At 38.1% G+C, this 13,716-nt stretch overlaps 1 protein-coding gene across 21 annotated transcripts in view; it reads left to right on the forward strand.

Moving 5' to 3' along the window:
* Positions 1 to 13,716, forward strand: part of ptprfa (protein tyrosine phosphatase receptor type Fa) — a 312,377-nt gene that overhangs the window by 66,013 nt on the left and 232,648 nt on the right. For all 21 annotated transcript variants that reach the window (XM_078408325.1, XM_078408329.1, XM_078408326.1 and 18 more), the window contains exon 2: positions 10,333 to 10,486. In XM_078408325.1, the coding sequence (XP_078264451.1) occupies positions 10,411 to 10,486 (76 nt within the window). In that variant the 5' untranslated portion in view covers positions 10,333 to 10,410. The remainder of the gene's footprint in view (positions 1 to 10,332; positions 10,487 to 13,716) is intronic.

Raw genomic sequence — 13,716 nt, forward strand, 5'->3', positions numbered from 1 at the left:
TCTGCATCATACTGCTATTCATAAATGTGTGCTTCATGATGCTTCATAAATTTTATGATTTGACAATCTATCCCAATCTAATATAAAGAAAAGGAACATGTATTCATATGCCTCATAATGTCATGGCTTTCTGCAGCATGTTTTTTAGGCAAATATCACAGCCATTTTACATGGCTAAAACAGCACTGGATTTTATGCATATAAGGTTCTTGTTGTCGCATTGGTTAAAGACAGGACATCTTGGCCAAATTAATATCCATATCTATATCAATATAACAAGAGTTTGTAAGATATTTTGACTGCAATACCCGAAAAAGAGGAAAACCAAGGCAATTTATTTTTTTCAAAAGAGTTCTTTTAAATGATACACTGGCAGAAATATTATTTATTGATTTCTTAGTGGTAAATGAGTAGTGATATGAACTTCTGCTGAATGATACTTATTGCTTTGAATATTATTAAAGATTTGTAAATATGTTTTAATTGTTCTCCATGCAAAGCTGTCGTAAGGCCTTTCAGACACCAGAGGTGTCATCTCATCTTTCATTAGTCATTTAATTTTTAAATACTATAATGTAATTTCTCAGAATTGTATGCATCTATAAAATATAGATCTCAGTGAACCTTTAATCTTGGTTCTAAAAGATGTAATTCTGTCCTGTCAACTTAATAATTTTTAATAAAAGTTGAACATAAAATATTAGAATTATTACTATTGTCAAATAAAGATGCAATGGAAGAAAACATCCACTGAATTTGATTGAAAATGAGAAGAGAAAAAAGTTGACACCTTGCATGTCTCTTTAAGAATTTAGAAAATGGTTTAAAATAAATAAAATATTGGCCAGTAGTGATCTTTAAATGCATATTTTTGTGAGTGTTCCAACTAAAGACCAGGATGGTATCTGAGCACAAATAAAGGCCTATGAAAAGCATGTAATATCTCTTCACAATGAGCTATTGGGTTGCATTTGGTGCATTTCTGACTTCACTCTTCACTGGAGGGCACAATAATAAAAAACATTTTTACTGAACTAAAAGCTCTGGCACCAGAGCATTCTTATCATTTTGCATGCCTGGGTTCCCACCATCATGGAACTCTTCTTCGTTCAATTTGTTTCAGTCTGTGATATCAAGAAATGTCAGAAAATAGTGTGTGCTGTACAGCTCCAAGCCCAACAAAAATTAGCTACAGTGTTGCAAACTTGTGCTGCTGATTAGTTGTGCCTCTGACCAAGCTATCCCAGTGTAGCTACTATAGTAGATCTATCCAGTAACATGGATCATATTAAAGGTATGTCAATAAAAAGCAGGACAAATCCAAACATGCTAATTAATACTCCATCAAGCAGAACTGAATTATCATCAAAGCTATCAAAGCTTTTAGCAATGTGCTACCAAGAGACACTTACCTGTCAATAACTGCTTGAGGATACTTAGTCTCGGTGTCACCAGGGTCATCGTCTACACATTATTGCAGCCTTGGACCGAACATTAAGAGTAAACCTTCAGAGACAAAGTCGGAATGAATGTCTTTGACATGAAGGCAGCATTTCACCATGTGTGGCATCAAGAAACCTTAACAAAACTGGCCTGGAGAAATACTCTCTATGGCTGGTGTATCTTGCATAAAATATATTTGTGGTTGTTGATTAATCATCACATTCCTACAGCTTTGCAAAAGGAAATAGAGTATTGTAATAAGCCAAACCATCTTTAGTTGCTTCTTTACTGGTCTCCCATGGTCAGGTTGGAAGTGAGGCTGACCACTTATGATAATCCTGCATTTAGTTCCATTCTGATTATGTTGTGTAATGAAACAGATGATGGTTGCTGCAAAGCATGACCTAGATAACTTTTGGGCTGAGTTGGTAAGTGGCTAGTAACATCAACGAAGTATTAGCCACCACCAATAAGAGAATTTTACCACTTTCATTTCGTCTTTGATAACATTACCATTAACATGATGGGGTTTGCTTTGACCAAAAATGTAACTGGACCATCAAAATACACATGATGGCTTTGAAAGCAGGTCAGAGACTGGGTACCTTGGGATAGGTGATTCATTTCTTTGACACCTCAAAACCTTTTCTACCATCTGCAAAGCAAGTCAGAAATAATAGTTTACTTTTCTGGATGAGGCAGGTCCCATCTATATATATAATATATATATTATATACTACAAAGTCTCATCTTGTATATATATATATATATATATATATATATATATATATATATATACGTATGTATGTTCCTGAAATGAAGATGTCTTCACTAAGGAAGACACAAACAATCTCCCAGATGTACTAGAGGACAGAGGATCTAGGGGGATAGAGGAACAGAAAGAAATTAGCATTAGGCGACAAATAGTATTGGGTAGACTGATGGGACTGAAGGTTGATAAATCCCCAGGGCCTGATGGTCTGCATCCCAGAGTACTCGGGGAGGTGGCTCTAGAAATAGTGGATGCATTGATGATCATTTTCCAATGTTTAATAGATTCAGGATCAGTTCCTGTGGCTTGGAGGATAGCTAAGGTTATCCCACTTTTCAAGAAAGGAGCGAGAGAGAAAACAGGGAATTACAGACCAGTTAGCCTGACATCGGTGGTGGGGAAGATGCTGGAGTCAATTATTAAAGAGGTAATAACGGTGCATTTGGATAGCAGTAAAAGGATGTCCAAGTCAGCATGGATTTATGAAAGGGAAATCATGCTTGACTAATCTTCTGGAATTTTTTGAGGAAGTGACAAGTAAAATGGATGAAGGGGAGCCAGTGGATGTAGTGTATCTAAACTTTCAGAAAGCCTTTGATAAGGTCCCACATGGGAGATTGGTGAGAAAATTAGAGCACATGGTATTGGGAGTAGAGTGTTGACATGGATAGAGAATTGGTTGGCAGACAGGACGCAAAGAGTAGGTGTAAACGGGTCCTTTTCAGAATGGCAGGCAGTGGAGAGTGGAGTACCGCAAGGCTCAGTGTTGGGGCCGCAACTGTTTACCATATATATGAATGATTTGGACGAAGGAATTAGAAGTAACACTAGCAAGTGTGCAGACAGCACAAAGCTGGGTGGCTGTGTGAACTGCGAAGAGGATGTTAGGAGGTTGCTGGGTGACCTGGACAGGTTGAGTGAGTGGGCAGATGCGTGGCAGATGCAGTATAATATAGATAAATGTGGCGGCAAAAACAAGGAGGCAGATTATTATTTCAATGGTGTCAGGTGAGGTAAGGGAGAAGTGCAGCGAGACCTGGGTGTCCTTGTACACCAGTCACTGAAAGTTGCTGTGCAGGTACAGCAGGCAGTGAAGAAAGCTAATGGCCTTCATAACGAGAGGATTTCAGTATAGGAGTAAAGAGGTTCTTCTGCAGTTGTATAGGGCCCTGGTAAGACCACATCTAGAGTATTGTGCACAGTTTTGTTCTCCTAATTTGAGGAAGGACATCCTTGTAATTGAGGCAGTGCAGCGTAGGTTCACGAGATTGATCCCTGGGATGGCGGGACTGTCATATGAGGAAAGATTGAAAAGACTAGGCTTATATTCACTGGAGTTTAGAAGGATGAGAGGGGATCTTACAGAGACATATAAAATTATAAAAGGACTGGACAAGCTAGATGCAGGAAAAATGTTCCCAATGTTGAGGGTCCAGAACCAGGGCCACAGCCTTAGAATAAAGGGGAGGCCATTTAAAACTGAGGTGAGAATGAACTTTTTCACCCAGAGAGTTGTGAATCTGTGGGATTCTCTGCGACAGAAGGCAGTGGAGGCCAATTCATTGGATGAATTTAAAAGAGAGTTAGATAGAGCTCTAGGGGGTTAGCATAATCAAGGGATATGGGGAGAAGGCAGGCATGGGTTACTGATTGTGGATGATCAGCCATGATCACAATGAATGGCGGTGCTGACTCGAAGGGCCGAATAGCCTCCTCCTGCACCTAGTTTCTATGTTTCTATGAAATACAGCCAAAACGGTACACGATAGCACAACAATTTTAGGGGCACCTTACCATTCGCCTGCGGTGTGCAGTATCACGTTTCGTTCAAATTGTTGCGCTCTCGTGTACCGTTTTGGCTGTATCTTGGACACACCCCGCATTTTAAAAAAAAAGTCATTTTCATCTAATACTTCTGTTTTAATCTGGTGTCACAACGGGAACCCAAAGGGTATCCGTGTGTGTGCATTTGGGGGAGGGTTGCCAGGCTTGACGGCGGCACGTCTGGGCAGCAGCGCCGAGAGGACCGACGCCCGTCTCAGCGTGCCCCGTGCCTGACCTTCCTCCCGTGGTGCAGCGGGGCGGCAGAGAGGTCAAAGAAGATGGCCGCCGGCAGGATGAACATGGGGCAGCGCCTTGCGGCCGCTCTCCTGCTGCTAGCCACCCGGGGCCGGGGTGAGAAGCTCCCTCTACATGTATGTATATATATATAAGATGAGATCGCCATTTTGATATCGCTGGTGTCACAACGGGAACCCAACTGTTCCACATGTCCTCTAGTATTAGTTAAAACTCAACACATCCAGGACAAAGCAGACCACTTACATTTCCCCCATCTTCCATCTTAAAACATTCTCTCCACCACTGAGGCAATGTGATGTATTGGTAGAGCTACTGCTTTACAGAGCTAGAACCCCGGGTTCGATCCTGACTACGGGTTCTTTCTGTGTACGGAATTTGTACGTTGTCCCCATGACCTGCATGGGTTTTCTCCAAGATCTTCGGTTTCCTCCCACACTCCAAAGACGTACAGGTTTGTAGGTTAATTGGCTGGGTATATAAATATAAAATTGTCCCTAGTGTGTGTGTAGGGTAGTATTAATGTGGGGATCGCTGGTCGGCACAGACACGGTGGGCTGAAGGGCCTGTTTCCGCGTTGTATCTCTTAACACAGCTCCAACCTAAAAATACAATTAGAGATGGATGCTAATTGCTGGTCTTCTTAACAACACTGGCATTCCTTAAAATGGAGACATTTGTGTTGAGCATGGCCAAGTCATTGAGTGGTAATAGCGCAATAACAAGATTATATATCCAACTGAAAAAAATCACCAGACATTAAAGAAAGAACTAATTTTCTTCAGCACAGCAAATCAGTTTGGAATTTACCTGGTAGAATATAGAATCATTCATTAATCGAAGTTTTTTACTGAAGCACTATAAACACAATGTTTTTTTGTTGTAAAATGACAATATTTTGCATATTGAACTTTTGATGTTATGGGTATACGCAGAAGTTTTAAATGCAGATTGGTTCGTGCCAAGTGTGTTATATGATTTACTGGAAGAAATTTATTCAAATGATACAAGAGATGAAAAACTATTTTTTATTGAGATTGTTCTTGTGCAAGGAAGATAAAGGGAGATTTATGAAAATTGTGCAACGTTTTCAACAAGTAGAAGTGGAGCTGTTAATACTGCCAAGAATGCTTATAACCTGAGGACATAGATAGAAGATAATTAGCAAGAGGAGAAGGAGACAATTTTTTCCCCAGTTTGCCCGGAACGCTGGAATTCGGTGATAGCTCCCAAAAGGAAATTTAGTTTACACTGGAGAGTGGGAATGAGGCTAATTGGATATGTCTTTTCAAAGATGTGACACGTACCATTGGTTATATGGCCATTTCCTACGTAGTATGATTCAAAAATGGTATCTAAACATGTTAAAAAGTGCTATTGGAAATATCCCACTAATAAACTTTAAGCGAAGGACCTAAATTTTGATGGTAATTACATAAACATAAAATTATCTAAGTTTTCTTCTAAGCATTTAAAGATGTATATTTACAGTGGTGGGTATACTAGAATCTTTTGCACTTCAGCAGTTTGCTGAATTTGGTGACAAAGTGTGCAATTTTGGTATTATAATTGGCACAGCATATAGCAGGCATTTTATTTTTTTTAAATTGCTGATAAATATGCCTTTCATTATTGTGCATTTCTATACACAAAATCATCTCTGTCACTTTCAACAGTGTGGTTACCAAAGAACTTGAATTGCACTTTATATATTTATTCATATGCTATTATTCAAATGGTCCTCATACGAAAGGTTGGTAGGGTCGGGGAGGGAGAGCTTTGGCTCGCTGCCAGTGCATTTTCTTTCCCTTTTAACGGCTCCAGCATGATACATTGACTCCCAGAAAGTCCCAGTTCATATACCAATTGTTTTATTTTTGTGTTAGGGACAGACATGTATTTTTTATGCACAACAGCAAGGTGATAGATGCACAATGGTTTTTAGTTTTACAGTGCCAAATTATTTATCCTTTGGGAAGTTACTGTTGAAAGTCACTTGGAAAGTGCTGCAACACTTTGACATCACAGTTTTAATAACACTTTTGTTAAACTAATATCTTCAGAGAGTGATGGGCTGACAATTGAGAACAGCTGACATATTTAAGATTAGTTGCTACTCTTCCCAGGATGCTAATTCCCTTATTGTAATGCATTATAAGGTGAGGAGAATTTGAGCTACAGTTTTATTGATGTAACCTTTGGATGGAATCATTTCTTCCGGGTTCTTTAAAGCAACATGTTGAATGCATACAATAGAAAGTCTTGAATTCCTATTTGTATTGCTCACAAATGGATTGCTATCATCGAATGTTTTTATTTTCAGAGATGTTTACAACCCATGAACATTTTACTCTTTCGGCTTTTGGGCTGGATTAAATGTATGATTTAATGCATTGTTGCAAAATCCAAATGAAGTGACCATGTTTAAGCTTTATAGAAATGCGATATTGCCTGATTTAACAGCTGGATTCTTTATATTAATGAAATCCTTCTTTCTATTCTGTTTGTGTGCATTCCACCTCAACAGAATATCCTAATATCGCAGAACGATGCTTTATTGTAGCCCAAAGATCAGATCATTACGACTAAATGCACATTGGAATAAGTTTAGATATAGTACTTGTTAACAGCAATAATATGGAGGTGGGGTATAGTGTATATTTCAAACCAAAATCTGATCCAGCAAACAGTCAAATTATGCAGAAAACATTCTAAAGAGCAGAAACAGAAACATGAACGTTTTCTAATAAGAAAACAATTTCTCCAAAATTACAATGTAAGATGGAGTTGCTTATATATTTTGTACACACAAGCCAATATGTAACTTTCAAGCTTGATAAACTAGAGAACTATCCAAAAATCTCCAGTTGTCTGCCTTCAGCTTTGTTATCATTATGCATCAATTTAAAAATAATTTCGCTGTTTGATTTTGTATAATCTGTAAAGAAGAGAAATCCAATTCATTTGTATTTTAGCTACAAAATTAAACATTGAACAATTCGAATAATCAAAGGATATTATCTCAGAATCCTAGCCTTTAGTGCACAATATTGGATAGTGCTTTTCACGTGTTAATTCGGGGAATTCTTCTACAGTTCTTTTTATGTTTGAAATAGAATTGAAATCTATGTACTGGAAGTTTTCCTATATTATCCCCAACAAATTGAGCTCTTCAGTGATTCCTTTTCAGAAAAATTATTACAGAACAAATCTTAAACATTTGGGACTTTAAACTGGAGAAGACAGATTGATTTGAAGATGATGAAACTAAAACACTTTTTTGCTGATTGATATTATGTGTTTGATTGCAATAGGACTTCCCATGACTCTTACATGAAGGATTATTATTTTGCTTTTGGAGTTATAATGTAATTAAGAATATTGCAAGTATATTGGCTAACCACTCCCAAAATAGTAGAACTGTTTTAAATATCTAGTTGTAATATTTTAATGGTAATTCAAAAGATCTGCAATATAAATAGTTATTTTAAAGAAACGCTATGAAGAAAAGTAATAAAAATAAGGAATAGATTTAGCTGGACTAACATTTAAGAACAGTGTAGGAATGGATGCCTTATTTTTATTTCTGCATGCTTTGAAACAATAAGAAGCAAAGGACAATAATACATATTTTAAGTGAATTTCATGAGTATCATGACTAAGATTAAATCAAGAACATTGCCCAATGAACAGATTTCCACCAATCCTGCTTTTTTAGGCATGGCTTGAGGGTTTCGGACTTACCATCTATTCAATAAATCTCTTTTGGACATCACAAAAAGTTCAGTTTTTGTTTTTTAAGTTGATCTACCAGTAGCATACGAAAGAACATATTTTCTAAACTCTGTTTAGTTGTACTATTTTAAGAGGTAGACACAAAATGCTGGAGTAACTCAGTGGGGGACAGGCAGCATTTCTGGAGAGAAGGAATGGGTGACGTTTCTGGTTGAGACCTTTCTTCAGTCTGTTTTAAGAGGCATAGCTTTGAGTCATTACCTCTATGATCTTTAACATTTTATTGCATTGGTAATTGGTCAAATTTACATCTTTTCTAGGAACTGTTTCCAAATATCCACTGTATATTTTTAGTGAAAGCAAGTTATGTAATACTATTTAATTTAGAACACTGGATCCAAGGATCTTAGAGCATTAAAGTTATTTTCAATACTCAATACACAATAATGCTTTGAAGCAGAGCATTCCCACCTTCTGGTGTTGAACTGTTTATACGTGTGTTTCTGCCACCACTCATATTCCTTTCATTGTAGTCTCCTGGATCCCAAAAGGGGGTGAAGAATACTTGTGGAACTTTGAAAACGACTGTAAATTTTCCCCCTCTGTTGTAATTCTCTTGCTGAACGCAAAACCAATAGAAATCCACAATTTCTGTCCAGTGAAAGTAAGATTGGATGATTTAAAAACAAATTTGGGGAGGGTTTTCTCCATTGAGTTTGTGTCCATTTAAAACCTGTCAGTGTGACCATTTCAATGCAGAGGGTTTGTAAATTTATATGTTTTATTATGAAGGACTTTCCTTAGTTGTAGACTCTAAAATTATCACCATCTTTCCTGGTATTTAACCTGACATCATTTAACCTGCTCCTGTTTTAGCATATATCTTTCAAACCTTTAGTCATGGTTTCATTACCTCTCACCTTGATCCCTGCCAATCTCCACCTTACATAAACGTGTTTATGAAAATACAGCATGGAAAACGGGCCCTTCGGCACACCGAGTCCACACCGACCAGCGACCCCTGCTCTTTAACTCTATCCTACACACACGAGGGACAATTTACACTTATACCAGGCCAATTAACTTACAAACCTGTACGTCTTTGGAGTGTGGAAGATACCGAAGATCTCAGAGAAAACCCCATGTGGTCATGGGGAGAACGTACAAACTCCGTACAGACAGCACCTGTAGTCGGGATCAAACCTGGGTCTCTGGTGCTGCAAGCGTTGTAAGGCAGCAACATTACCGCTGTGCCACCATGCCATCCTTTGACTTGCAATAGTTCTCAGTTAAACAAGATCTTAAGTTGAAGATTCTCAATCTTTGTATTCTGAGACCTTTCGTCCCTTTCTCTTTAAAGCTTGCCCAGCACTGGAACCATGTAAGGCATCTGATGGCCTCCTATCAGGTAACATCCCTGATATTAATGGCCCCATCGCCACTTTGATCTATCAAGACTATAGATTCTGAAATTTGTGTCTTAAGCCTCCTTATCTCTCCACCAGCTGACCCCTCTTTTTCATCCGGTAAAATGCTTTTGAGAAGTTATTACTTCTCTGGGGGACATGGGTAGGTGTTTTGGTTTGGGTCTCTTCAAACTGATTCTACAGTCTGAAGAGCGCTGACCTGAATCATCAGTCTGAAGAAGGGTCCTGACCCAAAATATCACCTATCCATGTACTCCAGAGATGCTACCTGACCTGCTCAGTTACTTCAGCAACTTTTTTTAATATAGAAAAGAAAGCAGGATTTAATCAGAGCCAAGTGAAAAACTCAACTACCCCTATGTTTTAATAATAGGCCATATCTAAGGATATGAATCAGAGTACCTGAATTGTAACATATGGAAACACACTTTCAGGTTTCATTTTGTGCTGGATAATAAGAGCAGAAAATGTCTATTATTTATCAAAACATCATTATTAAAAATGCAGTTTCACATTAAGATTGGATGGAATTGTGTATTCAGCTTCTGAAGGTTGAGTTATTTTACTGACCAAATTTATTTCAGATTTTGTTGGGAGGAACTTTTGCATCAAATTTGCTTTGAATCTCCTCATATCTGCCGTTGAGATGTTTGGTTCTTAAGTCTAGTCATTGTGTTGTTTTGAGATTCAATTTAAATTGCCGTAACTTAGTCATTTTGAAACAACTGTTACAAGGAATGGAAACGAGTGCTGGCTGGAAAGACACATTGTATTTTTAGCTTTGGCTTGTAAGATTAAAGTCAATGACTGCAGGCTACTTAATGATAGCTCATGATAAATAAAGTATAACTGATGTACTATATTCTTTATATAAAGGTATGAGCATCTGACAAGCAACCACTGGACGGATTTGTATCGGGACTTGAATAAAAGTACTGCCCCCCAGCCTGGAATATGGTACTTCCTAGTTCGACTGCGCTACGAATCGTGGTGATCCTGAGCTACCTGGCACAGTGCATTGAAGCAGACTGTGAGTAGAATCATTTTAATTCCAAAACATTCTTTTCTTTTAATTTGCCTAGATATTTGTGAATTAATGGGAATTCAGAAAACTTGCAGGGTGGCGCCGTGGTAGAGTTGTTGCATTATCGCTCCAGAGACCCGGGTTCGAACATTACGACAGGTGATGTCTGTACGGAGTTTGTACATTCTCCCCGTGACTTGCGTGGGTTTTCCCTGGGATCTCCAGTTTCCTCCCACATTCCAATGACGGTTAATTGCCTTGGTTTAATTGTAAATTGTTCCTAATGTGTAGGATAGCGTTAGTGTGTGGGGATCGCTGGCCGGTGCTGACTCGGCGGGCCGAAGGGCCTGTTTCCGCACTGTATCGCTAAACTAAACTAAATTTATAAATAAGTGTGAAAAGATTAACATGTGGAAAAACATGGACATCTATCCAATTTTACAATCGTAAAACTACAAATTTATTTTGGGCAATTTAAACCCTATAATCTCATGCTTTAACAAGTTTTATTTGAAAACATTTATGGCCATCAGTGGGGATAAAAACCCTGAAAGGTTATAAAGTCAGACTACTGTAAAGGGTTTGCACCATATCTAAAAATAAATAATAAATACGCACTAATTTGTTGTTTAGAAAGTGATTCTCAAAGTTTGTGATGGTTTGTGATCAGATTTAGGTTTATCAAACAGATTTTAGAAGTCTGTTGCAAAATGACAATAAAAGATAAATCACTTTTGGAATAAAATCACGAACCAGCTGGAAAGAGGACATGACATTAGAAAAATCAACTGCTAGAAATTAATGACCGGATTAGGCAATACTCCAAACATTGGATGGATTTTGGCTGTGAAGAGGTGTATAAAATGTCATTAAAAAGTAACAGATTGGGCCAAAATGGAAAAGTATAAAGTTGAAAATTCACTTTGCCAGCACATGCACTTGCACCTTTTTTTATAGCTCTTTAGATAAGATGAAGATTGTCAATATTCTAGGATAGCCTTAAGGTTCTGAAAACTGGTGTCGTTTCCCATCTACATGCTGCTTTCAGTAGCGTCTTCCGAAAACATAACATCAGTTTCCATATATATGTTGGTGACACAAAGATGTGCCCAGCATAATCTCTCATACCATTTTTCCAAACTCTGACATCAAGTAGGATGACCTGAAATTTCTTCCAATTAAATGTTGGTAAGTCTGGTTGTTATCTTTGTATTTGCTTATGAACCTTTTCCATCTACTTCTCTTTCCCTGATAATGAACTGGACTGTTCATAAGTATAAGAAAATAACTGCAGATGCTGGTACAAATCGATTTATTCACAAAATGCTGGAGTAACTCAGCAGGTCAGGCAGCATCTCAGGGAGAGAAGGAACGGGTGACGTTTCGGGTCGAGACCCTTCTTCAGACTGATGTCGGGGGTGGGACAAAGGAAGGATATAGGTGGAGACAGGAAGATAGAGGGAGATCTGGGAAGGAGGAGGGGAAGGGAGGGACAGAGGAGCTATCTGAAGTTCATAATCCTGGTTTCACTTTTGATGCCAACTCCTGTGCCTTCTCTAAAGTCTTCCATTTCCACCTCCATAGCACTGCTTGATTCCAGTTTCTTCTTAGATCATATGTTGTATAAAATTATCACGTGCCTTTATCCACTCTGGATTCACCTATTCACTCTTCCTGCACTGTTTTTTCCTCTTTGTAAACCCAAGGTCAAAACAAAAACTGCAAATCGTTGCATCACATATTCAGTCTCATTTATCTGTCACCTCTTGTGTTCCCTGACCTACAGTGGTCCTCAGTTACGTAAACCTCTACAGTCAACCCCACGTTACATGGAGGTTGTGTTCTTGAAAATAGGTCCATATTGTAATTTTCCATAATGCAAAAAAGGGAGAACGTTACCTCATATGTGTTTGCTCACAGTCAAATCAATTTGGTTATTTTATCATCCAAAAAAAACAAACAGTTCTATGTAAATAAGGAAGAACGTAGCAGAGTCATGCATATGCAGAGTCATATATATGCAGAACACATCCGTGTGGCTAAAGTAATCTTGACAGAGATTAGGAAGTAACTCTTCACAGTTTGCAAATACCAGCATTACCATTAGGTGATATATAGATACAGCAGAATCAATTTGAGGTTCATCTTCAGATTTATTTTGCAACTAATGTGTAGATGTGGAAGTTTAAATTATTTGAAAGGCAGATAGAATATTAAATTTGAATGCTCCAGAATTTGATTTATTTTGGCAGTTGAGAAAGTATTACTGGTGTAAATAATATTACACCAGTTAATAAAGGCATTTTTTTAAAGGTTAATTTGGCTGATAATTTTGAATCATTGATTTAACTGGTAACGTTGAAAAAGGGTCTTTGGCCCACCAAGTCCACACTGATTATCAAGCATCCATTTGCATTCAAAGAATGGACTGACTGGGCTTATATTCACTGGAATTTAGAAGGATGAGAGGGACATCTAAAAGCGACATCAAATTCTTAAGGGATTGGACAGGCTAGATGCAGGAAAAATGGCCCTCATGTTGGGGGAGTCCAGAACCAGGGTCATAGATTAAAAATAAGGGGTAGGTCATTTAGGACTGAGATGAGGAAAAACTTTTTCAGCCAAAGAGTTGTGAATCTGTGGAATTCTCTGCCACAGAAGGCAATGGAGGCCAATTCACTGGATGTATTCGAGAGAGTAAGATATAGCTCTTAGGGCTAACGGAATCAAGGGATATGGGAAGAAAGCAGGAATAGGGTACTGATTCAGTCATGATCATATTGAATGGTGGTGCTGGCTCGAAGGGCCGAATAGCCAACTCCTGCACCTATATTCCATATTTCTATGCCCTAATCCATTTTTTTTCACCCACATTCCCTCAGATTCTATCACTTAACCAAACATGAATGGCAATTTATGGTGATAAATTGCAATATAGGAGGAAACCAGAGCACCCAGAGGAAATCCATGTGGTTATAGGGAGAACATGCAAGTTCCACACGATAGCACCAGAAGTTAAGATTGAAGCTGTTTTTTGAGCTGTGAAGCAGCAGCTCTACCATTTGCTCTGCTGTGCTGCAAATTGTTAGTTGGTTGATTTGCTTGATCTGCATTTCAAAAGTTTTAAATATATATTTTTGGTCTAAAAAATGATTGATTAGTTATTTGTCCAACAAAACAAAATTATGTGCGATACTAATTGTCAGCAAATTGTCAATCAGTGAGAGTAAAGATAT

Source organism: Rhinoraja longicauda, chromosome 11 (genome assembly GCF_053455715.1).
Source record: "Rhinoraja longicauda isolate Sanriku21f chromosome 11, sRhiLon1.1, whole genome shotgun sequence".
In the NCBI taxonomy this organism is placed as follows: Eukaryota; Metazoa; Chordata; class Chondrichthyes; order Rajiformes; family Arhynchobatidae; genus Rhinoraja; species Rhinoraja longicauda.